General features: G+C 39.7%; 1 protein-coding gene across 1 annotated transcript in view; it reads right to left on the minus strand.

Moving 5' to 3' along the window:
- The window catches only part of ABCA4 (ATP binding cassette subfamily A member 4), a 78,065-nt gene that overhangs the window by 21,445 nt on the left and 28,917 nt on the right, over positions 1–27,703 (minus strand). The window contains exons 13-30 of the mRNA XM_063344488.1: positions 26,391–26,596; positions 25,408–25,584; positions 21,598–21,820; positions 19,552–19,773; positions 17,392–17,596; positions 14,725–14,823; positions 11,425–11,649; positions 8,605–8,782; positions 7,124–7,255; positions 6,269–6,408; positions 5,384–5,521; positions 4,922–5,109; positions 4,050–4,140; positions 3,238–3,443; positions 2,762–2,810; positions 1,989–2,230; positions 1,428–1,552; positions 4–102 (exon numbers count right to left, since the gene is read on the minus strand). Coding sequence (XP_063200558.1) covers positions 4–102; positions 1,428–1,552; positions 1,989–2,230; positions 2,762–2,810; positions 3,238–3,443; positions 4,050–4,140; positions 4,922–5,109; positions 5,384–5,521; positions 6,269–6,408; positions 7,124–7,255; positions 8,605–8,782; positions 11,425–11,649; positions 14,725–14,823; positions 17,392–17,596; positions 19,552–19,773; positions 21,598–21,820; positions 25,408–25,584; positions 26,391–26,596 — 2,945 coding nt within the window. The remainder of the gene's footprint in view (positions 1–3; positions 103–1,427; positions 1,553–1,988; positions 2,231–2,761; positions 2,811–3,237; positions 3,444–4,049; positions 4,141–4,921; positions 5,110–5,383; positions 5,522–6,268; positions 6,409–7,123; positions 7,256–8,604; positions 8,783–11,424; positions 11,650–14,724; positions 14,824–17,391; positions 17,597–19,551; positions 19,774–21,597; positions 21,821–25,407; positions 25,585–26,390; positions 26,597–27,703) is intronic.

A 27,703-nucleotide genomic window follows, 5' to 3' on the forward strand; every position in this document is an offset into this window, starting at 1 on the left:
TACAGAAGAGGCTGATTCTTCATACAGCGATTTCCAAATCCTGGTTTATTCAAGAAAGCATCAGTCAGGGAGACCATCTGCTCACTGCCAGGACGCTCATTGCTAAGGGAATAAAATAGGACCTTCTCTATGAAAATTTTTTTCAAAGTATTGTACTGGAATACACGTAGCGGCTGGTGAAGGACAGTCATATGGCAGAACCAACTGCCCCCCTCCAAATGCTGATAATTCAATTATTTTATTCATTAATGCAAAAACCCAGAACTTTCCAAGACAGTTAATATGCTAAAGCAATGGTTCTTTTCTCCTAATATTAAAGCATGGCTTCTGACATAGTTCTATAGCAATATTCTACAAAAAGGCTCAAATCCACATTTCTACCCTCTCAGCCCTGTCACACTCTAATAATCATAAGATGAAAAACATATTCTGCATTTTCATTTGCTGAGGCTAAAGGTACAGTGCTGCTAATGGTGAAGTGCCTGCAATTAACAACCTAATAACATTAGATTACAAAATATTGCTAGTGCCAAGTGTTATACAAGTATGATTATCAAACTGCTCCATACACTACTGTGTGTAAATTAAAGTTTCATATAAATTTTTAGTATGAAACTCAAGGAAAATACTTCAAAATTATTGCCTTCAGTTTTGCTGCTTTCTGATAGTTGCGATGCAGCCTAGACTTAAGCATTGTTTATACTTTTCCTCTGTATTGCATGTGTTTTGACTTGGTCAAAGTTCAGTTTTAGAATACATGGAAGGGAAGGTGAAGCAAGTGTTTAGGACAGACAGAGCAACTGTGCAGTGACCTGGAGAGAACAGGACTGAAGCTTCTATGAAGAATGAAAGAAGACAAAGTGCTAGTAGACCAAAAAAAAAAAAATTTAGACCCAGCCAAAGGACACTGTGTGTGGGGAGAAACTGCTAAGCAGCAGCATTAATAAAACCAAAGAGTTTCTGCTTTCATCTTCTTTCTCTAACTTTGCCCAAATACTGCATTAACTATAAATCAATCTACCACAGGTCAGCAGACAGGCTTGAATCTCACTGTTCTCCAAGATTATGAATATAGGAATAGTTCAATGGCATATCAGAAACAGTCAGATTTCTTACTGTCCTGGATCTCCTGTTAGGCAGGATATGTGACTTTGTGAGTGTTGAGGTCATGAGTTCAGGTAGGAAGAGGGGAATACCAAAGATAGCAAGATATTTGAAGGATTATTGGTTAAACATACTAGCAGCTGTATTCTCCACTTGCACCAATTTCCTGCTATTTCAAATCTGATGATTCCAGTGGAGTTAATCCTTTTTCACACCACATAGAGTGAGAAAAGCCCAGTAAGACAGGGCCCCATGATCCTACATGCTAGGGAGGAAAGGGTGTATATATGACAAATGTATTTTTATTCAGTGATTCCTCTTACCTGAAGAAAGTAAACTGTTGTCCATAGATCCAAGGGTGTAAGGTTAAGGTGGGATATTCTCCAAATGGAGGAATAATGACTGTAAGTACTAAAGACAGCAACACAAAACTAGCAGGGAGAACAATCTGCAGGGAACATGAAAACATCACACTAGGTTATTAGATATACGTTGTAGAGCAACATTGTACACCCCTCATAATATATACATAAACAAAAGAGGGTCAGCAGGAGCACAAAGATCAGATCTGGTTTAGCTCCTGAACACCAACAATTTAATTTCCAGTGCTTTCAGTTAAGATTCTGGTTGCCACAGAACTTTATTATGTTAAAAATAAAATGCTGGGCTAGTACTGATCGAATCGTGAACTTGATCTGGGTGATAAACTCCAGGCAGTAAGAAATAGAATAAGAGGCATAAGAGTTGAAATCTTAATTAGAACAGTCAGGGACACTGTTATCCATTTGCAGCACCTGTGTTGCTTTGCACAGAGACATTGCTGGGAAAGACAGCATTGAGAATGTTGTGGGAAAGAGTCAAGAACAGCAAAAGTAAGTCAATACCTGGGCTAGAAAGTCCTTGTGGCTGCGAGAGGCATGGTGAAACCGTTTGATGAGCAGTGCTTTGATCTGCTGATGTACAAGCTGAAAACCTTTGTACTGTCGGGACCCTTTGCCTTCATTTTGATCTCCTGCTATGCCTACTGGCATTCGAGAAGTGTCATTAGTTTTCAGTACGGTTTGTTCAGCTGGTTTGTTCTCAGTAGAAGTTTTGCCAAGAGTAGAACAATTTTCTTGAGTGTCTCCTAGTTTAAGATGAAAACAGGCAGAGAAGACACTTTATCCTCCATACCTGAAGGTAGCATAAACATTTTAATGAGCTCTGGATTTTACAAACCGTATATATCACATCACCAGATTGCTTTAATTACAACTGTTGCGCTGTGGCTGTATCTAGTGGCAGCATATAGGTTAACACTCCTCTTACTCAGCAGGATTAACAAGTTAATCATGTATGTAGTTTATGGAATAATGGGTCAGCAAAGTACTTTTATAAAACTACTAAAACCATTGACATCTAGGGGCTTGACACTCCACTTTTATTTACATAGTTAAGAACCTCATCCAACCTAAATAAAAGTCTTTCTGCTGACTTCATCTTGTTTCTCAGATATCATGTCAGGCCCTAAAAACAGATATTTGCTGACCAAATTTATTTTGGCAAGAACACCATACAAAGACTGAAAAGTCTGGAGGCTCTTCTTTACTTGGTGTTCAGAATTAAGAACAGTCCCAAGAAAAGTTTATCAATCAAATACTGATTCATGGATCTATACCTGCTTGTTGCATTCCAGGGTCAGCTTCTGCTGTGGCCTTTAGGAAAACCTGCCAGAGGCAAATACATTTCCTGGTTAGGAACAGAACAGGTATGATAACCTGACCTCTGGAACATGATACATCATCCTTTAATGTAACAGAAAAAAATGTAGATACCTTTTCAGTACTCCTGCTTATTACACAATCAGAGATCTCTTATGAAATATCTCAAAAAATAAAGAAAGGAACAAACTACGATACAAAGACAGATTTCAGGCTAACTGGCCATGCTCCACTATGCTAACATGAACTAAGCCTTGGATCCTTTCTTTACACCCATCCCAAAGACTTTCTGAGTGTGCCACCGTGTATGTGACTAGATTTTGAAGGGGATTTTAGGAATTAGTAAGATTACATGTTTAAGAACAGGAACTGTTTCAGAAAACATTTTGGGGACTAATGGCTAGATCAGCAGATATTTTAATCTGTCTGTTACCTCTTCAAGTGGTGTGTCTGAAACTCCAAAACTGCTGAGTCCCAGGTCATCCAACGTTTCCTCCAGTTCTCTGAAGAGACTGGCATAAGATCGCTGTTTAAAGTGTTTGTTAGGCAAAAGGTAAATGAGTTCCTGACCAATGCTTTCAATTAATTTTGCTTCTGGGATATGATGATGAATTACTTCTGCTAGCTCATTCAGATCTCCTGTGAAAAGTCAAAACAGTGTTCAAAGAATGAATATTTAACCATGCTAAGCATGATTTCAAAAGCTGTTGTTTGCACTACGCAAAAGGGGACTGCTCTATTACATAACCCAGATATTTCGGTTTATTCTGTCCTAGACTGGGCTATGTTGCTAATTATGCCCTGGAACTAGGTAGCAGGAAACTATTTCAGGTCTGTTACTAAAGCACAGCAAAATCTTTAGGAATATCTACGTAAGTTCTCCTGTGTAGAAAAGCCAAAACGACTTTTTCTGAGAAAGCCAGTTTTCTTTGCTCTAGATACGCTTCAGTTTTCATTAAGAAATTACACATTTTGGTGCAGAGTAGTTCAAAAGTCAGTCTATACTGCTAAAGCACACAAACTTCCAGTTCATCATCTCTAGTTGAGACCACATATACATCAAAGAGGGGCAATGGTAAGCAAAACCACAAAGAAACCTTATCAAATTCATGTTACAATACAATACAGATGTTAGACACAAGTACTGAAGAAGTGGGCCTCAGCAGCATTGATCTGTAAAATGAGACTGCAGCATAACAGGAGACATAGCTATATGCTGGAATGCAGAACCATCCCACCTCTTACCATCCAGTTCCTGCTCTGGAGCTCCTTCTTTGTCCCTGTGTGCACAGCTGGAACAGGAGCAGGAGCACTGAGATCCACAGCTACAAAGCGACTAGCATTGACAAGCAACAGATACAAAGATGAAAGTGCTTCAGATACATGCAAAACAGGATGTAAGGGTTGTCAGCCTTTGAACAGCTTGAGTCAGTGAAAAATATGTCATATCTGGAGCATCTTGAACATATTATACTGAAAGTCATATAAGGCCTGGATTTAGCAATGCAGAAAATGTAAATCCACCTGCACAAAGCATATCTGTCAGTTCTAAATTGCATGCAAAATACCTAGGAAAACGCGATTAGCAGTGGCCATGAGCATACAGATCATGTTACCGCTAAGACTGGAAGCACTGCTAACAGCAGAAAGAATCCAGATCCCTACTTCTCAAGTTGTGTTAAGCTGGTTTAGCTATGGATAAATGTAGACTCTTCTGGTGTCTGAACTAGACTACACCGTGTTTACAACCAGTGTATTGCAAAAGCAAGCATCAGAAAGACCCATATTTGGACAAAGGCAACTTGATTGGTAAAAGTTTAGACAACTGATGAGAGTGAACTATAAACCACTGAGGACTTCATATCCAACTATTATTTTCACCTGTCTGACTGAATATATATTTATAAAACCAGAGAAGATTTTTTACAGAGAGACTCACGTATCCATGGAATTTCATGAGGTATCATCACATTTTCTTATTGCTTTCTTCATTTTGAAGTCAGTTTCGTACACAGCCTCAAGCAGCACTTAACTGCTGCTTTCTAATTTGGTGCAGCACATGAATACATGAAAATATTCTTCAGATTACATATGCAGGGACGGAGCTACATACTTACTGTAGCCCTTCCAATTCTGGTGGTTTTCATCTTGCGAACAAGAGTGAGATAGAAGCCAGACCCAAAGCAATTCTTCAGGAAAACAGGAGAGCCAGAGCAGAAGAGTTTCCCTTGAGATATGATGGCTACTCTGTCTCCAAGGATGTCTGCCTCATCCATGTGATGGGTTGAGAGGATGATGGTTCTGCCTAGAGGAACAAGGAGGGATGTTTAAGGCATGGAGGCATGGACTCTCTCTGGAACTCAAAACTGTGCTTAGTTTTTTGGCAATTAATGCAGGGTTTTCTCTGGACCAGAGCTAGGTCCCAGGTTTGACACATCCATAGGTATCTGTTCAAAGAATCTTGTTTGCTTGTATTCATATCACACTACTCATGACAGTTTACACAGCAGGCATACGCTGCATCTATGACAGGGCTTTTAGAACAAACCTAAAACTATTTCCACTCTCAAACCTGTTACCTGAGCGGTACTTCAGCAGAAGATCCCAGATAGATCGCCTGGAATATGGATCAACTCCAGAAGTGGGCTCATCCAAGACTACCACTTTTGCTTCACCCACAAAAGCAATGGCAACAGACAGTTTCCTTTGCATTCCACCTACCAGAGGACAGACACATCCAGGAGTCTGAGTTACATAAGTGGCAGGGATGTAACTAAAACTACTTTTCAGTGTGGGGACAAACTGATAGAAGTAAAACAAAACCCATCCTCAGACAAATACTTCTTCAAAGTTAAATCAACAGTGACATTTTTCTTCTGAAGTTCAGAAAGCTTGTTCAAAAATTTTATTTTTTTTTTTTTAATATATTTTTCATCAATGTACGGCATTTTCTGGTTCTTACCAGAAGCAAAATCAGAAAGATATGAAATTTTCATGTTCTCATGTGAAACTATCTGACTTTTATAGTTGTAGTCAGGACAAAGTAGCATTAGACCACCTGGCTGTTTAACCAAATCAACTTTTTGTATCTGAAAGTGAAACGTGTTCAATACACTATGTGCATTCATACCTTTAGAATGAAAGAAATTACTCCTACCAAATAATACAGTATTATAGGATACTGATGCAAACAGTGGAGCAGCACAATAGTATAATATTTAATTTGTCTTGAAATAAGAGAACAGTGCATTTTAGGTTTTTTTCTTACATTGACAGATTTTTTTTTATATACTCATTTAGAAATAAGAGCTTTATGAGCTCTATTTGTACAGTCACATTTACTCTTTGAGAGTAAAGACCTTCCCAGTGCACAGTTATGTGTCAAAATATGGCCTCAAACAGGTAATTCAAACAATAATTGCCCTAAGACAAAGAAAACAATCTTAAAAGAATCCCATGGGCACCTGACAAATTCTGAGCCTCTTCATTCCTTTTATGGGCAAGGCCCATGTCTTCTAGCATTGTTTCCAACTCTTGCTCAGCTTCGTCCCTGGATCTCCCTTTCAGTTGAGAATAAAACAAGATGTGCTCTGCTACAGTAAGGCTGTGAAATCAGACAGAAAGGCACCAAGGCAATTTAAATGAACAAGCATATTTTTTCCCAAGAAGCAATAAATTCACTCTAGCTTTATCTTGCTAAAGGAAGAGGGTCTGCTTTACCCTAAATCTGGATACCAGATCTTCTTTGGGATCAACACACTTCACTCAGATGTCATAGGCTCTTTCTCTGCCTTTTCAAAGCAGAACCTGCTACTAAAGGAACAGGTATAGCAGGCATCAAGCTACACATTTATGGGAATAAAATGGGAGCTAATGAGAGTAACTGTATTAAGGAAGAGTCTGCTGTTGAGATGAACACAAACTGAAACAGCAAAGCTGGAAATCACCTGAGAAGGTAGTAAACGGTCGATGGTAGTGCAAAAAGGGTATAAAAATATCCTACTACTGCAGTGTCAGCTCATATTTTTTTGCTTTAGGAGGCCTAAATCATAGTGCATGAATCCCCAGGCTGAACTCCTGCTAACCCACACTGCAAAAGAAAAAACACCAACACCAAGAACACTTGTCATTTTCCTTGGAAACATCTTTGTTCCCGGCTAAGTGATGCAGGAGATTTCTACTGGAGAGTGTTAAGAGCTGGAGAAGTGCCTCTGAGATACACCTACTGCCAGCACAGAGAAACAACACAGCCTTTGGGGTTGCATCAAGCATGAAGACTGGGACCCTTATTCTTAAAGCTAGCATGGAATGATACTTACTGATTGAATAAGATGTTGTACTGAGGGCACATGCCTAATCTGTGCCGAATGGAGTCCATGTGAGTCTGAATATCCAGGCCGCCAATCAGCACAGTTCCAGAAGTGGGTGGGAAGAGGCCTGTCAGTATCGACCTGGGAAAATAAAATGAGGAAATTCCCAGTTGCCTGTCTTTCTGTGCCAGACTAAGAAAATGCATTGTATGATTCCACTAGATGGAGCATGAGGACTTCTTACTATGGGCCTTGGTGAAACACTTGCAGTAAAAAGCATACATATACATACTCTTGCTCTGCCATAGTAAGGATCTCGTGGATCTGCTAACGTAATTTTTGATAAACCTGCCTGCATGGTTCTGGCCTGCATTAAAAAACTGTTCTAGTCAGCTACTCTGTTTCAGAGTAGTTTGTTCAGCATGTTACATCACCCCTATATACAAAAGGGTCTAAAATGAAGCTTACTAGGACCAAGATAAAGAATAATGGTCTGAGATTTTCAGCCATGCTGACTCATGCCCTACACCTTTATTTTCTGTAAAATAGAAGGGGGCCAAATGTTATGTTGCAACTGGGAGGAGCCTGTTACTAGATTTGGATGAAAAATAGATTTTTCAGTTCTGAAAATTTGAAAGCAATAGAAATTTTTGGTTTTGTCAGGAGAATAGAAAAACAAATTTACAAAACATTTCAGCAGATTAGAATGCTTTTATTTTGGGTCAAGCATTTCTTGTGGAACAACTAAAAAAAATTAAAAGGCAATTTAAAGTGCATTTGAAATAAGAGCCTTTTTTAATTAAAAAACTTAAAGTGTTCTGCTGGGAAACATAATGAAACACTTCAGTTCTCTCAACATTTGTTGAACTTGTCACAGACTCAGGAAATGTTTTGTTCATCAGTTAATCCTATTTTGCCAAATAAATTTCCGTATAAAGAAAATTAAACATTCCTAAAGTCCAGCTTCCTGAGACGCTAGCGTTCTAGGACTAGAGAAACATTTTAATCTGGACATGGATCTTGTATGTATGTAACCATTTTGTCTGAAGAGGGCCTATATTTTATACCCCTTTGCACACAGACAAAAAAATGTGACTGATTTAAAGCCAGTTAGACAGAGAAACCAAGAACACGTGGAATGTGGTGGCTTTCAAATCTTCAGCTCTTCAGCCAGAAGATCCACCTCCCTCTTCACTTACTGGGAATTCGGTCATGGGAAATGAATTCTGGGGGAGAGAATTGCTTCCTTCTCTCTAGACTTTCACTTGTTTTTGTCATGCATTGCCTTCTTCCCAGGGCTTTAGCTAATCCAGGATATTTTCTCTTTGCCTAGGGGAAAGGATTTCCATGTCTGGAAAAAGCTTGATGTGTGTCAAGCTAGCTGCTAGGGTGGCAGAGGGACAAGGGAAGAGTGAAAAGAGAAGACTGCTCCTTGGGACAGAACAATAGAGCACTGCCCCAGATTTGCTGCTTCTAAAATACACACTTACATGGTGGTTGTCTTTCCTGCTCCATTGTGGCCAAGGAAGGCTGTGATCTGGCCCTCATAAAAAGTAATGTTCATCCCATCTACTGCTGGCTTGGGCCTGTTTGCAAAAATCTTCACCAGGTTCTGAATGCACACTCCTGGAATCAGTCCTGTTGGCTCAGGCTCAAAGAACGTATTTACTTGAAAGGCAAGAATTCAAGAACGAAAAAGGAATAAAAGTGCACGTTTTAATCCCAGTTCTGATGACAACACATCAATAAGTGCAGAAGCAACAGCACATACCCAGTAAAATACAGCATCATGGGCCAGGGCCATGTTCTCTGGTCACACCAGTACCAAACTGAGGCAAGATATCTAACCGAGTGCAATTTATTTAGATTGACCCATGTATCAATGACAGGAGAAGCGGAGACCAGAACTGCAGTGGTCTGTGGAGAGGTAACTCATTTTATCAGGTGAAGCTGAACATGCTTTCTGTTTTCATTGTGTAGCAGGAAGATTATTTGGGATTGTTGTCTGTAGATACTTAGGCTGAGAGATTACATTAAACACGCAGCAGGTAGCCTTTCTAGCCAGGATGAAATCTGCCATTCAAATCATCTGCCCAGCTGTGCATTCTTTTACCATGATGCTTTAAAAAAAAACAACAACATTTGCCTTTAATCTTAGTAGGTGAAATTTACCCCCTTGCTGAGGCCAGCTCAAGATTTAGGCAGTACCTAACATGAGCACTACATGGGATGGCTTTCTCGCAGGATTAAAAATGCATTATTGTAAATAGCACCATTAGGATGTTTTATTGCATCAGCTTCTAGACAAAACAAACTTCCTTTGAAGTAAATTAAGCCCTTGGGCAATGTGAATTATGGGAGTTGAGAAATTTAAACTAAAGACCCTGTCCACTTTTGTTTACACAGAATGCTTAAGGCTTTGTAAGGAGGCTTGTTTTGCAATTGCAGTTTACTTAAATTGTTCAGTACCCAGCAGACCTGTGTGGAGAGCAGCCAATGCCATCTGGGTGAAACCAGCCCCACCTCCATCAGTGGCTTGTATGACTGTCATTATAAACAATACTCAGGAAGAAGTCCCAAATATGTTGTACATGAGAGAGCTGTGTATACTATGAAGCAGCTGAAATAATTTATCTAGAATGGGTAGCTTTATTTTAAATAAAATTATATTTATGCCAAACTTTTCTTTTGCTTTGTGAAGGAATCTATGTTTCCTTTTACCTTAACTGGGCCAAGTACAAACATCCCTGTATTTATAAAAGTTCACACGGAGTCTGGCTAGATAGTTCTGCATATACTGGCAATTGAGGTACCATCCGCAGTTTATAGGTATCATGAGATCAATTCATATTTGCCTGCAAGACTCACTGACAAGTTCTGAGGCAAATTCCCTGATGATCTCCGCCAGTATCTGCTTTGCATCACCTGAAGTAGACTGGTGGAGGGTTGAGATCCCTTTTTTTTGTGATTCATGTTTCTCCATTCTGATCCTGAATAAGAGAGAACAGATCCCTTGGTACAATTTTGTGCCATTTAGGTCTTTCTTCAGAGGTGGCAGCATTTGTGGGGGATGTGGATGGGACTTTGGTGAGCGCCCTGCTTAAAGCGTATCAAGCAATTAGGAGAGATTTATAGAGTGTTTGCCCTGCTTTGCTAACCTGTGCTAGTATTGGACTGCCTAGAGCCAAGCCATTAAAACTACTCTCCATTTCCCATGCCATTACTCTTACATGAAGCCATTTTAGAAACTCTGTCCTTGAACCATACCATGTCTGCTCTGGGCTACTCCACGTCTCCCACTTCCCGTGTGGCTGGCTGAAAGGGAAGGCAGGCTTTTCTGTGCAGTGACAGGCAAAGCCCTCCCTCTGTGGCCATGGAGCAGCTGGAACCTGGGAGCTGATGAGTACAGCACCAGAAAGATAAGGCAGTACTAGGAGAAGATTGGCTGAAATAACCTTTGCCCTCTGCCTGTCTTTTTTCTTTTGAAGTCCTGTCCTGTTTCCATTCACCCTGAACGCATGTTTTCAGTGCCTACGTGAGGAGCTCCGATGACCCCACTTTTATCTTTAGCTTTTCAAGAGAGTCAGAGTGGGCCCAGAGCTGTCTGTAGCAGTTACTTTTGCTATAGAATCCACATGCATTCCTCTGAGCATCACATACAGAAAACTCCTTTCGATCCCTACAAAAGAAGACATTGGGACTTGAAAACAAGGCAGGTCATTCAGGAATTCTTAGGTGGTGGCTAATGTCAGCATCATAAAAGGCTGCGGACAGACACACAGAGTACTTCAGATAAATCCCTTTGAAACCAGTCTTTCCCTAAGGATGCGAGACTCACTAAAGATAGGCAAAAAACCCCACAAAACCCAACAGGGGGGATGGGAGGGGGTGGGGCTAGGAGGGAAGAACATTCTTCTCAGCGTAAGTATTTTTATTGAAGTCATGGCTCTGTTTAATTCTAAGAAATGAATGTATGTGTCTCTGAGGCTTCCTTCAGCATGAACACTAACTTTCTATAGCAACAGCCTGCATTTGCACGATAAAAAACAAGTTGCAGAGTTCTTCTGGAAGGCAGCTCTCTTACGCGTGGTGGCCAAAATATTCTAAGGGATTGTGAATGTAGAGAAATCAGTAAGAGGGCAGTTGGGAGAGTCAGTGCTTCTCCTGAGCTTAGCTCTGGCAGTTGCATGCTATCCTCTGTAGCCTACTGGGCTGTTGTAGTTTGACTCCAATCATTCCTACATCTAGTTTGTTAAGAAGTACAGTAAGTATAGTATCTCAGAAGTACTTAGGCTGCTTGCTTTCCTTACCATTAATTTCATCTTTGTCCTGGACATCTGTCTTAGACTTCCCCTCCTCGCCGTGTTCTCTTTCTCGTTTGTGTTTACATCGTTTGTTTTTACCATCCCTCTCCCCCTGGTTGTCACTCTTTTCTTCTGGCTTTTCAGGTTCTTCAGACGTCTTTGTTCCACTTTCATTTTTTTCCCCTTCCATGGCCTTCTGATCCACACAGCCTTCTGACTCTGGACTTTTTTCTATACAAACCAAAAGTAACCAACATTTAATTGACCAAAATTTAATTTCCTCTTATCTCTAGAGGTGATTTGAGGAAAAGGAGGTAGTGCTAAGCATTGAGCTCTCCAAGAGTGTTAATCATCAGTGCTTTATTCAGGTTAGGAACACAGTATTCAAAGCCATCTAGCTTAAAATCTGCTTCACAGTGTCAGGAACAGATATTTAACAAAGATGACTGACGATTTTGCAATTATAGACTCAGAGTAGAAGATCCTAACTAGTACTAGGTACATGCTTTATATTTTGTCCATGAAGCTCTAGACCGAATTCTTCGTCACATGAAGAGAAAGGCCATACAAATATTTCCCAGACTTACAGGGAGTGAGTCAAAGAAAAACAAAATGAAAAGGTTAAATGTGAAGCAAACTGCTAAACTGCTACTTAGATTAAGAGAGTAGCTCCAGGCAGGAGTGAGTTGGTCTTAACTTTTGTACAAGAGTTTCTGGCTTTCCAATTTGGTCTTAGACCTTGGTGCCACGAAGGAAAACAGTCACATAAAATCACTGATGGGGACAGGCTTGAAGCAGGAAGAACAGTGATATAAGAAGAGGGAGTCCCTGTAGGAACTGTTTACACAACACAAATTCAAGCTGGCAGCCTAGAGTGCAACTAGCACAATTGTAATTTATCAGATGGCCTAGGACTTAATTTTGTTGTGAAATTTCACCATAACTTTCTGCTATAAGAAATTTTTACCCGTAAACCTGTATAAAAGTACCTGGTGCACAAATAGCAACATAAACAATTTAATTGCATCCTAAAAACCTAAAATGGCAATGCGGGGGATACAAAAGTGCACTGATAGAAGTAAATTTTAGAAGTACCAAGATAATTTACCAGTTTAGCTTCGTTTTCAGCTGTGCATTTACATTGTCTGACATTTTCTTATCCAGTTTTCTTCCTAACACATTAACCAGTTATGATAAATTAAGAAAATGCTTAGTATTACCCTTGAAGGAAAGATACGATTTGAGAAAAGTCCTACAGTTGTTCATGTAAACTGAGGCACTGGAGAGTCTTAGTCCTTCAAATACGTAAGAATCACATGCCTTCAACAAAGGAATTAATCAGAGATGACCTTCCCAACTATCCCTCCTTGAGAAAACCCAAGGGAATGTTTTGTAGAAGAGAGGATGAAATAAGGATCAGCACGCTCAGGCTAGCTGAGATAATAATGGAATAATTTAGATCAGAAGAGACTTCCAGAGATCTCCAGTTCAATCCTCAGAAAATCAGGCCATTTCAGATCACAGTGACTATCTCAAAAATGGGAGATTTCACAACCTTTCTGAGCAACCTATTCCAGTGTTCTAACTACCTTCACAATAAAGAATTTTTTTTCTTATATTGAATCAGAATTCCTGTTTTCCATTGCCTCTCATGCTTCCACTAGGCACAGCTCTATCCTAGCTTTCTCACTTTGGCTGAGCTCAGCAGCATCTCCTCGTATGTTATATGCTCCAGTTCCTAATCAACTTGGTGGCTCTTTTCTGAATTCCCTCCAGTAACTCTGCCTTCCTTTCAATGAGGATCTCCAAACTGGACACCACAGTACCCTAGATCTCCAGATGCAGTCTCACAAGTGCTGACTAGAAGGGAAGAATCACTTCCCTTGAACTAATGGCTATACTCTTGCTAATAATGCTCAGGATGCATCACGTCTTCTTGGCTACACAGGCACACTTGATGGTTCATGTTCAACATGTTGTCAACAAGACCTTTTCTACAAAGCTGCCTGCCAGCCAGGTGGTGGCCAGTCTGTATCATGGAGTTATTCCATCCCAGACACAGTATTATGTATTTACTTTTCTTGAACTCCATGAGGTTCCTAAAAAGCCATTTCTCCAGCCTGTTGAGGTCCCTCTGAAGAGCTGCCCTACACCCCACTGTTCCCTTCAATTTAGTATCTTCCACAAACTTGCTCATGGTGCCCTCTAACCCACTACTCAGGCTGGTAATAAAGTCATTAAACAGTATTAAGTCCAGCGTCAGTTCCTGGGTTTGGCTCTTTCCTCCTCCTTCCTACACAGTCAAATTCTAATCTGGGGGGCAGCATTTGCAAAGCTGAAGCATGTAACAGACTCCATAACATCTAGACAAGCCTCTAAACACTTTGAATATCCTCCACAGCAAGTCTGAAGGAAAACCTGTTCATTCCCTCAGAACACACCAGAAGGCAAAGCCTCTTTAAAAAAAACAATGTTATAACCTCCTCTTTTATGAACAAAACACGCGGACATGTTATCAGCACATTCACAAAAAGGGATTAACTCCCTTCCAGTTTACAGGCATCACACTGAGACAAGACTGCCTTGTCAGCAGTCTGAGTCAATGAGGAGTAAGGATGGTAATGAGAAGACTGAAGATGTTATTTTGATTGCTTTCACTGCTACTTTGTAAATTTACAACATATTTCAAAACATCACCTTCAGCAAGCCTCTATTCCAGACATTAATCACCATTCTGCATTTATTCCTCTTTAAAGACAATCACCCACATGTTGTTCTTATCTACTCCAGTATCAATGCACAGAAAAAACATCTGCAAAAGTAGGACTTTTGCACTCATTCAAGTTGGTCCAAGGGTGGCATCAACTTTGATCTTGCTAACAAACACAACATAAACAGCCTTAAATTAGTGTCAAACTAGATAGAAAAGAATCAGGTTTAGAAAGATGATGGAGCCTCAGTGTAAATAAGATCAACATTGCATTTCATTTTGACTCATTTTACAAATGCTGTGTTGGGCAATAAGAACTCCTTGAATGTCTCAAAAGGTGTTGGTTAGAGAGTGGGGGTTTGATGTTGCTTGTTAACCCATGCCTTAAAGGCCCTCAGATGGAACAGTGACTCACCTCTAATAATTCTGATAATAGCAGGCCACTCCAAGTTCAAAGGCACCTGCTGAGATTCCCAGTGTATAGCTGTGTCTAATCTTTGCAGCAGCTCAGGTAATGGAAATGTTACACAGTCACCTCTAAGTGGATCAGTGGTTTTGAAGTTATTTCTAAACACCAAAGTTTTAAAAGAACTCACCATCATCAGTTGCTGTTTTCTCAGCTTTTGGGTTTCTAGAGCCAAGCCAGTAAGATTCCTGCACAGGAAAATACCAAGGCTGTGGTAGTCCATATTCCCCTAAAACAAAAATAAGTAGGTAAAGTGCACTTCATAAACACGTTCCTCAGTGGGCACAAATTCATCTAGGCAAAGTCTGAGCTATAAATGTAAACACTTGCAGTCCTAGTGTTGCGTATCAGAAGGTCAAACCATCCACCAAGTACCTGACAGAACAGATTTTGTTTGCAGATGTTTTTTTTCCTTTTGGACAGGAGTAAAATATTCAGAAAATATGTGATCTGATTTGTCTAACCTTTTCTTAAGTAGAAGGTGGTTTAATTACAGAATGAAACTATTACCTACATAGGGACGATTTGAATCCTCAGCAACCAGGCAGCAGTTGCCAAGGAACATCCTGACTGCTTAAGATGGGATCCCAGTCTCACTCAGGGATTTTCTTTTAAAAAAGGCCTACTTAACACTTGAGGGTTGACATGAGTGAAAAGCTTATTACATTATATAATTATATATATAATTAATATAATATCATATATTATATTACTTATTGCCCTGGGCCCTTGCAGGAAAAGTGACAACAGGGTGATAGTTTTATTAAGCAGAAATGGGCTTTTTTGGTCACAGGTTAGTTCTGCTTTGAAAAAAGAAAGTACTATAACATTATCAGTTCTTGTCAGGCCAAACCAGAGCTAGTGCAAGTCAACACTGCTTTCCTGGATCATATTGATTTATAGAAAGCAGGGATTTGAGCTGCTATGTTTAAAACTGGCATCCTTGTGAATCCAGGTGCTATTGGCCTTGTGCTACTTATTCAAAATAAGCAAAGGGAATTAGTGATGCTCACTGAAAAACGGACAATTTTTCTATATTGAAAACCACTGCTTATGAAAGTGTCTGCTTATTTCTGACTTACCAGAAATACCCTTTAGGTCAGGCAACCACTTGTACTCCCATTAATGTACAGAAACACTCTGTCTGCATCCATAAACAGTTTGCCTTGCACTCATTATAGACTGGATTATACCCCTTTGAAACTGGTGGCTAAACCAACTGCTTCTCATTCGGGATGAACGCAAAACCCAAGTGAACTCCATTATGGAGCAGAATGCTCCATATGCCAATGGACGGCTGGCTGCAGAAACTCTCGAGCAGGAGCTGAACCATATGGTTCAAAGGACTATCGAGGGAACTCATATTGTAATCTCAAATACTATAGCATTGATTTGGTAGGTCTGCATGTGTGTGACAGAATTGCCATGAGAAATTCCACAGAAACAGAGAAGCAGAAAGCCAAGGAGACACTCAGAGAAAATATTGAGTGGAACTGAAGCTAATGAATAGAAGTCCTGAGAGGCATTACTTTTGTGTAAATTGCTGGCTGAAAAAAACCAACTTGGATCTATCAGCAAAGAAACTCCTGTTGTTTGATCCCTGCTGTGTTCATGGAAATAGTACATTGTCCATCCTTTTTTAAATAAACAGAACTGTGACACAGGCTTCTCCAAAGAGTAACTTTTAGGAAAGTTACTGCGAATCAGCTTTGAAAATATGTATGTTAAAATTGCATTAAACTTCTTTGTGAGGGCACATTTCTTAAAAAACTGAAAAGGCATTAATTTGTTGTAGCATAGCTCACTTTAGTAGGGACACAAAGCAAGCAGACTTAAGGTCATATTTTAATTTTGGAGCAAAATATCCTCAGACACATCTAAAAACATTTAACAAATCCTTATCTTTTCTTGATTTGGATTAACAGTTATAAGTGATGTGTGCAGACAAGCACCATCTTACTTTATCCATCATTAATTTTCCTTCATAGCTAGAAAATCTGCAAGATCTCAAATTCTGAGTAACCACTCAAGCAAAAAAAAAAAAAAGCCATCTGCCAAGAAACACATTCTGCAGTTCACATGCGGGAGTAATAAATTAACGAAAAGAAAGCTCACTTGCTTGTACAGCGTAAGAGTCTGCATTTATTATATTGTAGCAATATTCAATAAGAAGCAAGACAACCATTTAAGCTACAAGGATAAACCATTTTCTCACAAAGAAAGCTCCCAAACTTTGTAATTGATCACAAAAGGATTTTCTTTGTTAACTTGCACTAGAACCAGGATTCCTGTTTAGAAATAAAATAAATCCACACAGGAACCTTCACAGCTGCCTAGGACACAGTATATGTCTCAGGAAACAGTACCACCCTTTAAGAAACAGTTGGCCTAATATGGCCATAGTATATATGTGAACTAGAACTGTTATTTCTATAATTTCAAAAATTTAAAAAATTCTTACTAGAATGGTTGAAACTTCTCAAAACAAAAATATGTATACAAATTGGCTTTTAACAGATGATATTTTTGTAGATTTATTTTCTATTTAAATTTTAAAACAGGACTTGAAATTGCATTCTCCTCCTTACTCTTTCCTCCTTTTCAGGACTAAAATAGGAGAAAAGAAAAAGAAAGAGAAAAGTGGAAGTCCTTAATAAACTAGTGCTGCTCTACTGGATAAGACTCATGGTTTACAATGTCAAATACCCTTCTTCTGACAAAAATACTCAGAGACTGATTAGACCAGCACAGTTTAGGACAACTACCACTACTTTGTACGAACAAGAAACTGACATACCTGGAAAAACATTGTCAAGATACCAAGAAAGTATTCCATAGAGAAAAGCGTCAAAAAGCATCATTTTAATGGAAAAAAGAAAACTATATTCATCTCCTTCCAAAGGACTGGTTCTGATGTTACCCCACTGTAGTCCAAGACCTTGCTCTTCATAGCGTGACAAGTATTCTGTACCGAACCCAAAAGCTACTTGGGAAAGCAAACTCTGGAATAAAGGAAAAATGACATTCAACTCAGAGGGACATTATCTAAAACAACCACAAGAAAAAAAAGACCATTAGGGACTGGACTTCAAAACTTGATAATGCCTAACAAATGATCAGGGAAAAGTGATTTCACTTTTATATTGGACTGGGATGTTTAATCCTCTGAATGGTGGCAATTCTAAGCAGTATTTAGCCATAATACACTGAATTCAACCTTGGCTGTACTTTCTTTAGCTACTAGGCAACATTCACAACTTGTTTTTTTCCATTAATGTCTCTGTTCAGAAAATATTATAAACGCATCTAGATGTTTGCAGTGTACACCTTTGCCTACCTTGGAGAAACAAAATATTTCCTGAGTGTATGGGGCAGGGCCACTATGCATAACAAGACAGAAAGTACACCAGATGCTCAGGATAAGGAAAACCACAACCATCTCCTCCCCTGGTGTGTCTGCTACCTAGTCCTCACACGACAAACTAATAAACTGGTATAGTATCCAAACATCCTCTTCAATGTTGCACTGCAAAAACAGAGCAAGAAGTGATAATAGTGCTGCTTCACAGGATATGTAGTTCAGCCAGCAATGACAGACCTTAGGAAAACGAGGGGACAAGACGGATCCCAACAGCAACTCTCAGTGAGGCGTTATCATAGTGTGCTAAGTAAAAAATGTTTGGTTTTCAGCCATGCATTCATTATTCAATTACTTTACTTGTCCTTAAAAATTTTTATTTTTTCTTCAAGCCCCCTACACATGCATACCCCCACTTATCATTCCTTGTAATTAGCTTTTCTTTGGAGACTAACCTTTGCACAATAAATATAAGACTAAATGTATCAGGAACAGAGGAAAATACTCACGGCTTCTGGCCAGCAAATATCCTTTCTTACACAAACGCCTCCTCCTTCACTTTAGAGTGAGAAGAGAGTTGTCTATGCTTAGACCATGTCCTATTCTCAAGATTCCTTCCCAAATCAGAACCTGTCATAGGCCAATCCTATTAATTTCCTGACTTAATGACAAGATGAAGTTTTGCCCTTCATTGCTTTAATCGGTAGAACTAAAAATTGTATATACTACATCTGTATAGTACCTCAGTTAGGAAAGCTGATTCATAGCCATATTTACACTTAGTTACAGCTTTTAAAGAGTTTTGTTTTCATTTTCCTTTTTCATTAGATTTCCTAGTGCAAGAGAAGACACTAATTCTCTTTTATCTAGGTTGTTAGAATCCTCAGCAAAGAGGGGGAGACTGGATTAAAATACTCACTCCTCTTCCTGATTCACGGGGCAACAGAAAATCAGTCTGAATAATTTTGTAAGTTCACAGTTCTGTTTCAAAAAACAGCAAGCAGTTTTCAGCTCCACGGAATTGTTAAGTATCTTACCTATTATGGAAGAGAACCAACACGGAAGCACTGCATGGAGAATGTCTACAACTTCTTAGATGAAAGATATTTCTCAGAGCTTTGGCAGCTGGGTTCAGATCCTAACTCTATGTCCAGCTAAAGAAGGAATGTGAACCTGAGGTCTTCTCATCCTTAGATATCACCCTGTTAACTAGGTTATAGCACACGAGCAAGATAACTGTCCTCATTTTGTGAATTGCCTTTGCATTTATGAAACATACCAGAAGCTGAATTTGCTTTGACTTACAAGGAAGTGTTCAAAACTTTTTAAACATTATGCTAATTTTCTAGCATTCAAGAAGTAAAATAAATTTTATTGAATTTTCTAAAAGCTATGAAAATATCTCTTGGTCGCTAGGCCTGCTAAAGGCTTATTCACTTGCAATCCCTAATTATTTGAGAGAGATTCAGAGGTCTCCCTCTCTGAATCAAAAAAGCAGAAAGGAAAAGGTCTGCAATGCTTTGTTATTCACGTATGCATAGTGGGAAGGGCAGCTAAAATTCAAACCCAAAGACACCGTATAATCATTGAAAGGCTTACTGCTAGGATCTTCAGATTAACAGTCATGCGGTCTTGCCAGACAAAGCAGACAATGTGGGGCAGGTACAAGGTGAAGTAGATGACTCCACTGCAGGCAGCTGCCAGATTTGCTTTGGAGAAGAAGGTGCTGAACAGGAAACACTGCATTATGGTGGCTGTGGTGAATGTCAGTAGGAATAGAAAGAAGAGAACTGGACTACTGTAATGTAGTACTTGTCCACACTGGGAGAAAAAGGGAAATGGAAAACTTTAGAAGCATTGTCACTTTCTGAACTAGCAGAAAAGATCAAAATTGCCATGGACATGTAACCTGTAATGAGTATTAAGCCAGTCTTTCTTATGTAATGACTTCTAACTCTCCCAGGCAGTAATGTTTCAACACCTGAGGCCATTACAATAACAAATCCTTCATCTAACTTTATCCCTGCTCCTGGATTGTGACTTCAGAGTAGTACAATAGGCTGTGGCGCTCATATTCATATTTGATGGCTGAATGAAGATCACAACTGATTGAAAACGGACATTCTGCCCATGTCTTAGTAAGCAAAGGATTCCAAGCAAGATGTGCCTGCTTAGAAATTCATACATTTTAAATAAAACTATTCAAACTATCATAATAAATATTCATTGATCTCTTCACATCTTCTCCTCAGTCCACTTGCTCTATGTGCAGGAAAGACAATGTAAGGAACACTGACAAAATGCATCTAAAAAAAAAATAATTGGAAAATTATAGAGCTTCTGCACCTAAATGACATTCAGACTCCAGAAGTGTATCATAGCTGAGGAATCCAAGTACAGTTTCTCAGAGATCCTTGTGTACTAACACACTTGGTGAACTTTTATTAACCTTTCTTCCTTAGAGCTTTTCTAGATTAAATGCTCCTTCTCAAGAAGTGCATGAACTGTTGCTGATTATCTATTTGCTCCTAAAAAACAATGTTAAGACTTATTTATTAGGCTGAACTTTGTTTTGAGCCTTATATAAAGCTCAAACAGGTCTATAAGGCTATAAATAGGTCTCAACATTGTTGCAACACCCCACTGGGCCTCTGAGAATGATTTCTTTATCAACAGTGACACAATCTCTCATAAGAATGTATTTACAAAGGTACCTCACGCTGGCATAGTGAAATCCAGAAAAGGAAGTGAATTACAGGTATAAGCACATTCCTCTCTGGTATTAACTACCTCTTGATTTTTAATTAAACCAGTGTAGCAAATAAAGTAAGCTTTCTCCATCTACCCAACCTCTAATGGAACCACAAGGAACTAGCACAACTCATCAGGACAGGTTGATAAGATAGAGCGGATTGAACCCCAACTATGCATTTATACCACGCCGGTTCCCCACATCAGAAAATATGCAAGGGCATTCTTTCTTATCAAAATGCTACAGATTTATACAACTAAATATAGCAGCTACAAGGAGCTTGGTTCTCAGGTAACAGAGATAAGAGGTAGCCCTCAGAGACAACATCCAAATTGTCCTGAAAAGTTACAAAAATTACAGCAATTTTGAGACACAGAAGCAAAAGATTTGGTTCCCCCCTCCCCGCCTGCCCCAAGGCCCCTCTTTTTTTCCAGGCTATTGTGAAAGTTCTGTTCTTGCAGTCTCCTTTTCATTGAAATAGTGGCATAATTTCTAAGCAGGCAAGCACTGAATATTTTAAACGAATCCCATATAGTAAATTACAAGATTAAAATTCTCCATATTATGATCCCTTCCATTTAAAGCAACAGTTATTATTGATTGGGAGATCTGCCTATGTCTACAGGAAATAAAATATACAGAGTAATCAGGTTGATGTACTGTTCTGTGGGGGATTTCACAATAAATCTTACTAGTGAATGTATCTTTCTGTCCCTGCCAAGTGCTGATGCTGTCATGAGGTCTGCGTAGAAGAATGTGCCTGTTATGTGCTGCAATCAGAACAGGCCACCAGCTATTCCCATCTCCCTGTGAATGGCTAGTATTCTTTCTCAACAGCAAACTGGTATCAGCAGTGCAAACACAACAGTGAGTTTGAGAGTGGCAACCCTTACCATAATTAGTGCTGTGAGGAAGAACGTGCTCACAGACATCATGGTGAAGCTGTCTAGGAACCAAGTGCACCAAATCACCCCATTAGTTATACCCCTGTTCTTCATAGCCTCTTTCAGACGCATTTCCTTCTCCAGCACTATACTCTTCACAGTCATGGAAACTGAGTATATCCAAGCTAGCACCATGAAGATGGGAAAGGCGCGGTTTAAAGTGATCATGAAGCTACCAAAGCAAGAAGGGAGAAATGAATTAGATTTACATCAAACAGAGACATTTTGAGATGAAAAGCAAGAACTAATAGGAAAAGGAGTGGAGAACAATGCAAGGGCTACCAAGATGATGAGGGGACTGGAACACCACTCTTACGAAGAAAGGCTGAAGGATTTGGGTCTCTTCAGTCTGGAAAAAAAGACAACTGAGGGGGGATCTTATCAATGCTTATAAATACTTAAAGGGTGGGTGTCAGGAGGATGGGGCCACGCTCTTTTCAGTAGTGCCCAGCAACAGGACAAGGGGTAATGGGCACAAACTTGAATACAGGAAGTTCCACCTAAACATGAGAGGGAACTTCTTTACTTTGAGGCTTTTCAGAGCACTGGGACAGGCTGCCCAGAGAGGTGGTGGAGTCTCCATCTCTGGAGACATTCAAAACCCACCTGGACACGTTCCTGTGCAACCTGCTCTAGGTGACCCTGCTCTGGCAGGGGGGTTGGACTAGATGATCTCCAGAGGTCCCTTCCAACCCCTACCATTCTGTGATTTATTAAACATGGGACTGGAAATTCTCAGTCTAAACACCAATAACATGTTACTAGTGAACTTCACAAGCAACTTTAATATTAATGAACTAATAGTTGCTGCACTGCCATGAGTTCTATTTTACAAAGAGGTTCTAAGGGTTACTGAGGGCTACAAAACATGTGGTAACTCATGAAAATACATCTGTCTCCACAGTGAATTGTCATAATGCTTTTACTATGATGTACAAAGAATATTTTAAGACAGATGCTAATGTTAACAATTTGGGAATGTCACTGTCTTTTTATGCTCCCAAGATTCGTTGGCAGAAGAATTAAACAAATGCAGCATTAAAAGCATCAGATGCTGCCAGCAAGGCTGCTGAAATTTATAAAAATCATGACTCAGGGAATGTGTTGGGACTGTCCCACATAGTACCACTTTCAAAATGACAGTGCTGGGACAGGCTGCTGTGGGTGGCCCTTCACACACTGTGATGAAGGCACTCTCCCTTTCTCTATCTGCTCCCTCCCCGAGCAGACTCGATGGCTGCTCAGCCTTGGCAGATGACCCTTGGTGAAGCACTACCCCGAGTGTATTGTCAGGGTGAGAAAGAGATCCTGGGGTGTAAAGCCGAAAATATTTTCTATGAATTTGGGATTGCAATTTTTCAGTTAAACTATCCTGAAAACCAAATGGATTTGATTCTTTAAACGTCAAAAGCTTAGAGCTGCTAAAACCAAAAAGGAGCAAAAAACCTTCAGTTTCCTAAATCTGAGCCCTACAGAACTACATTTTTGCCATATGCTATCATAGCTACTCTGTTGTCAAAACCAATGGAAAAATCTTCATTTTTATCACCAAAAATTCCTGAAGAACAATTTGGCCTGCTGAAACAAAGCCATGCTTTTGTGTAACGGCCTGGGGTACACTGTATTTTGCCTGTTGGTGGACACATGTAACCCAACACTAGGCCATGCATAACTCAACACACACGTTTACCATGAGGATGTGCTTGCTTCACTTAGGCAGGCTCTCTGCAGAGGCCCGTCCCTGGGTTTGGCTATCAGCCCTGAACTGTGTGTGGCTGTTGCAGGCTTCAGAGAACTTGTGCACAGATGGGGCTTCTGCCTCTGCAGTATTCTCAGTGGGGAGGAAATAAACAGCAGGCTTGCCAGAGCAACATTTTATTCAGCTAACAGGTAATGACTGATGGGAATGACAGGTCAAATTATGTATACCTGCAATCTGCCATTATCCAGAGTGCTCTATGAAATGATTTCTACAGAGATTGCCTTTTTTTTTTTTTTTTTTTTCTTTTTAAGGTGCAGTGTATACCAGGGCAGTTGCAGTAGCACAGATGGCAGCATTGGAACAGGCACACTGTGAACAGGGAAGAGGTACCACTTCATAAAATCTAGATCCTAGAGTACATGTGCTGGGTCAGGCAGTGCTAATGGGGGTCCACAGCCCCACTGCCTCCATGTAGCCATGAAATCTCCACACCCCGGAGCACAGTCTCTTTTTCATTACAGAGCAACAAACCACCTCTTTCTCCTTTAGCTTCTTTATTCTGCTCTTCACCAGGGAAAGAAACTCCTGGTGCCTGCAATAATGAACTGCAGGCATAGTCCTGGAATCCTTTGCTAGATTCATATGAGATTTAAGACAAAAAGCAGTCAATCTTCATAAAAACCATGGACAGGAATTAGAGAGAAGACAGTTAGAGAATGTCAGGTTATTGTTGAAAACTGTAGCATACACAAGGGAAGGAAAAGGGCTGATGTTAACAGAAATCAATGCTGTATATGCAGTTTGATTGCAGATACTAATCACGTAGTTATAAATGGAATCCTGTTTAAGCGTGTGTTAGGATTTGGAAAGAAAGAGTTTCAAGAGCCTAAATTATCTTGAGATTCTGCAAGGCCTGTACATGTCTACAAGGACCCAAACCTACAGCTTTGGGTATTGGTATATCTAGATATTATTAAGCCTAGGGTTAGAGTTCAGTAATACATTTGAAGAGACTGGTTTGTTTGATCCTTCAAGACTTACAGAGATAGCAAGAGAGGTACCAATTCCATTGGGACAAGCATTTTTTGTTCAATTTTTCTTTATGAAATGATTCTTTGGATATAGAGAAAGCTGGGTTTGAGAGATGTAATTAAGGAAAAGAAGCTTACTATACTTCAGTGAATTCTTCAAGGTTAACTGAAGGATGCAGAGTTTGTTCTAACATGGATCAGCGCTTTTTGATCAGTTTTGCTACAGGCACTGGTCATATGCTACAGTATGATGCTTAGTTTTAGTTAGATAAAAACTTTTTAAAAGATCACATTTTTGCTGGGTCCTGTGTAATCACAGGAGTAGTTCCAGGGCTGACATTGTTAGGGATCAAAGTGCTATAGTTGGGGTGCCCTGTTGACAACAGATTCTCAATTGCAATCAATGTGAAGGTGTAGTTTACGTTATTATTATTACCTGGAAAAGTAAAATAGTAGAACCATAGAATAGTTTGGGTTGGAAGGAACCTTTAAAGGTCATCTAGTCCAATGCCCCTGCAATGAGCAGGAACATCTTCAGCCAGATCAGGTTGCTCCAAGCCCCATCCAACCTGACCTTGAATGTTTCCAGGGATGGGGCTTCTACCACCTCTCTGGGCAACCTGTTCCACTGTTTCACCACCCTCATTGTAAAAAATCTTTTCCTTATATCTAGTAAGTAAGGACAAAAAACTCCAGATTATTTTTTTCATTTTGTGTGATATGCAAAACTCAGAAGAAAACTGCTGCTTTAAGGGACCGGTGTTTTGTGTTCATTTTAGGTCTGGACATTGTTTGCCTGGATGCAACAAAGACCAGGATTGGGATTAGGGATAGAACCTTGGCAAAGGCAGCTTCTGGAATCTGGGTTATAGCAGGATAAGGAAAAAACCAAATTTATTCAGTTATGTCTCAGTTATTGCTCTTGCACGTATACCTTAGGACTAGGGTTAGAATTGGTGCTTGAGAGTCTTAAAGCAGCCAGCAATCCAAGTATTCATCACAATTAAGATAAACTCTTTTACTCACACATCATCCACAAAACATGGATATGGCATTTGCTGAAGATAAATTCCTAATGGCACTTCAGTGTCGGTCTGGGTCTTTATAATTCCATGCTCAATCATGTCTTGGAGATATGCAAAGCCTCCCCAGATATAACGTAAATCATCCACAGGATCTGCTCTTGGACCGGGATCCCAGTACCTCAAAAGAAAATTCACATGGAAATCATTTGGGCAAACAGTGGCTTCAGGGGAGGGGCAGGAGGGAAACAAACAAACAAACAAATAAATAAAATATTAGCTACTGAAATTGTAGGGGCACTGCCTGGAATTGTCTTTTCTAGATTTTGGTCTGTCAGACCACATTGCTTGAGAAAGTATATGACCTGGAAGTTTCTTTTCTTTCCTTTAATTTTCTCTACACTGACACAGAATAGCAATTTTGGCCAAAAATGTACATAAATTAATTATGTAGCAGAGTAACTGTTCTAGAACAGAAATCACTGTATTTGGAATACAGTATCCTTGGAGGTTAAATTGGAACAGCTGGATTGCAGCTACCAGACACCACTATATTCCTTTATGTAGACAATCCTGAGAAATTATTTGAGTGAATGCATTTAAGGGGCACTTGGAGAGGAACAGCAGAGAAGTTCTGCTGTCCAGGTGGAGGACAACTGGGTCAACAACCCACGTAGGACTTCCTTGTCTGCCTCTCCCAGTGATGGAGCCAACTAAAAACTTAAGGATGTTACTGAATAGATACTGAGTGGAGTCATTCCCTTTGCCATGTACCCATGCACCTACGCACTTGGGCTAACTGTCACAAGAGTGATACCACTTGCGTCAGTACCTGGTAACTGGAGATGGATTCTACACCACATTACATACTAACCATTGGTGAATACAGTTGGATTTCGTGCATGTATCCACTGCAGGTTCTAATGTTCTTATGTCTCTTATATTCATGTTACGGCAGGCAAGAACTGAGAAAGAGCCATCACTTACCTGTCTTTGATTTTGTTTGTTTTCTCCACTGCATCTATGTCCATCCGGATCTTGTATTTTACAAGTGGTGGAAGAGTGCTGGCTGTAGGCTCTATATCTGGAAAAACCACACCAGCCCAGAATTTGTTTTCCTCCAGCAGATGAAGGGCTTGACGAGTCAGTTTAGTTTCATCAAGATAACCTTCAAATTTATCCAAGGTCAAGCACTACAAATAATCACAACGAGAAAAATTGCATGGGAATAAACTAATAAGAGGTATGCATTAAAGCAAAACATCAGTGGTTGGAAACCAAACAGACGTAGGTTCATCTGAAGTAGTTGCTATTTTCAGCTTTAAAAGCTTATGCTGAAACTATTAAAAGTTGACTCTCTCTTCCTTCCTGAAAGCTTCCCCATTTTTAGTTTAATTCTTATGACAAACTCAAAACACACAGCTTTACCAATACAAGTTCAGAAACATCAGTCCCTAAAAAGAACTGTAAACCTCAGCTTTAGCGTTGCTGTAGTCAATGTTGGTGGACGGAATAATTTTGAAAGCAGTTTACTCCTGATGTTTAAAGATTGCCTCCTCCAAGCTCAAGAAATGTCCATCCCGACAAGTAAGAAATCAAGCAAAGGTGGCCACTAAAATGCTGTTGCAATTTAAGTAAGACAGGGCAAATTTAGATGTACATGTACAAAACATATAGCCGGTACTAGGTTCAGCCAAAGCGTATGGTGCCACATTTACTAATTAGATAGAATGAAATATTTTTTAAAAATATATTTAAGCCACTGTAATCATCCAGACATGGAAACGTGAACTCTGCCACTTGGCCTCTCCCCGGAAGGTTCCCTCAAAAAGGCAGATATCTGAATTGGAAGGGCTAAAGCTGCAGCACAGATGAGGTCCCAATATCAGGAACTGCCTCTGCAGTTTGCATCCAGGAGATAAAACTAACTCAGCTATAAAATAAATCTGGCCATGAAAGCTTTTTAGCAGTCTAGTTGAATCAAAACACTACTCTCTCTCAAGTTTTGGGACTTTTTTTTCAGCCTAGAAAGTGCTTGAGTGAACACCAGGGAGCTAAAGGATGACTGATCCATAAAAAAAGCACATTAGCCATGGATGTCAGCTGAAAAGCACTTTGTCAAGTGAAGCGCTAGCACGGTTAGAGCATAAATTTGAATCTTAAAGTCTCTTAGGTATTTAGGCATTTATTCCTATTTAATGTCAGTCAACTAGTCAATTGATCTCACTGATAATATTGTGTCCCTACTGAATTCTGACATGTGATTAATCTGCCGGCTTAAGTTAACATGCTTTGGCTAT

Source organism: Chroicocephalus ridibundus, chromosome 8 (assembly GCF_963924245.1).
Source record: "Chroicocephalus ridibundus chromosome 8, bChrRid1.1, whole genome shotgun sequence".
Taxonomy (NCBI): Eukaryota; Metazoa; Chordata; class Aves; order Charadriiformes; family Laridae; genus Chroicocephalus; species Chroicocephalus ridibundus.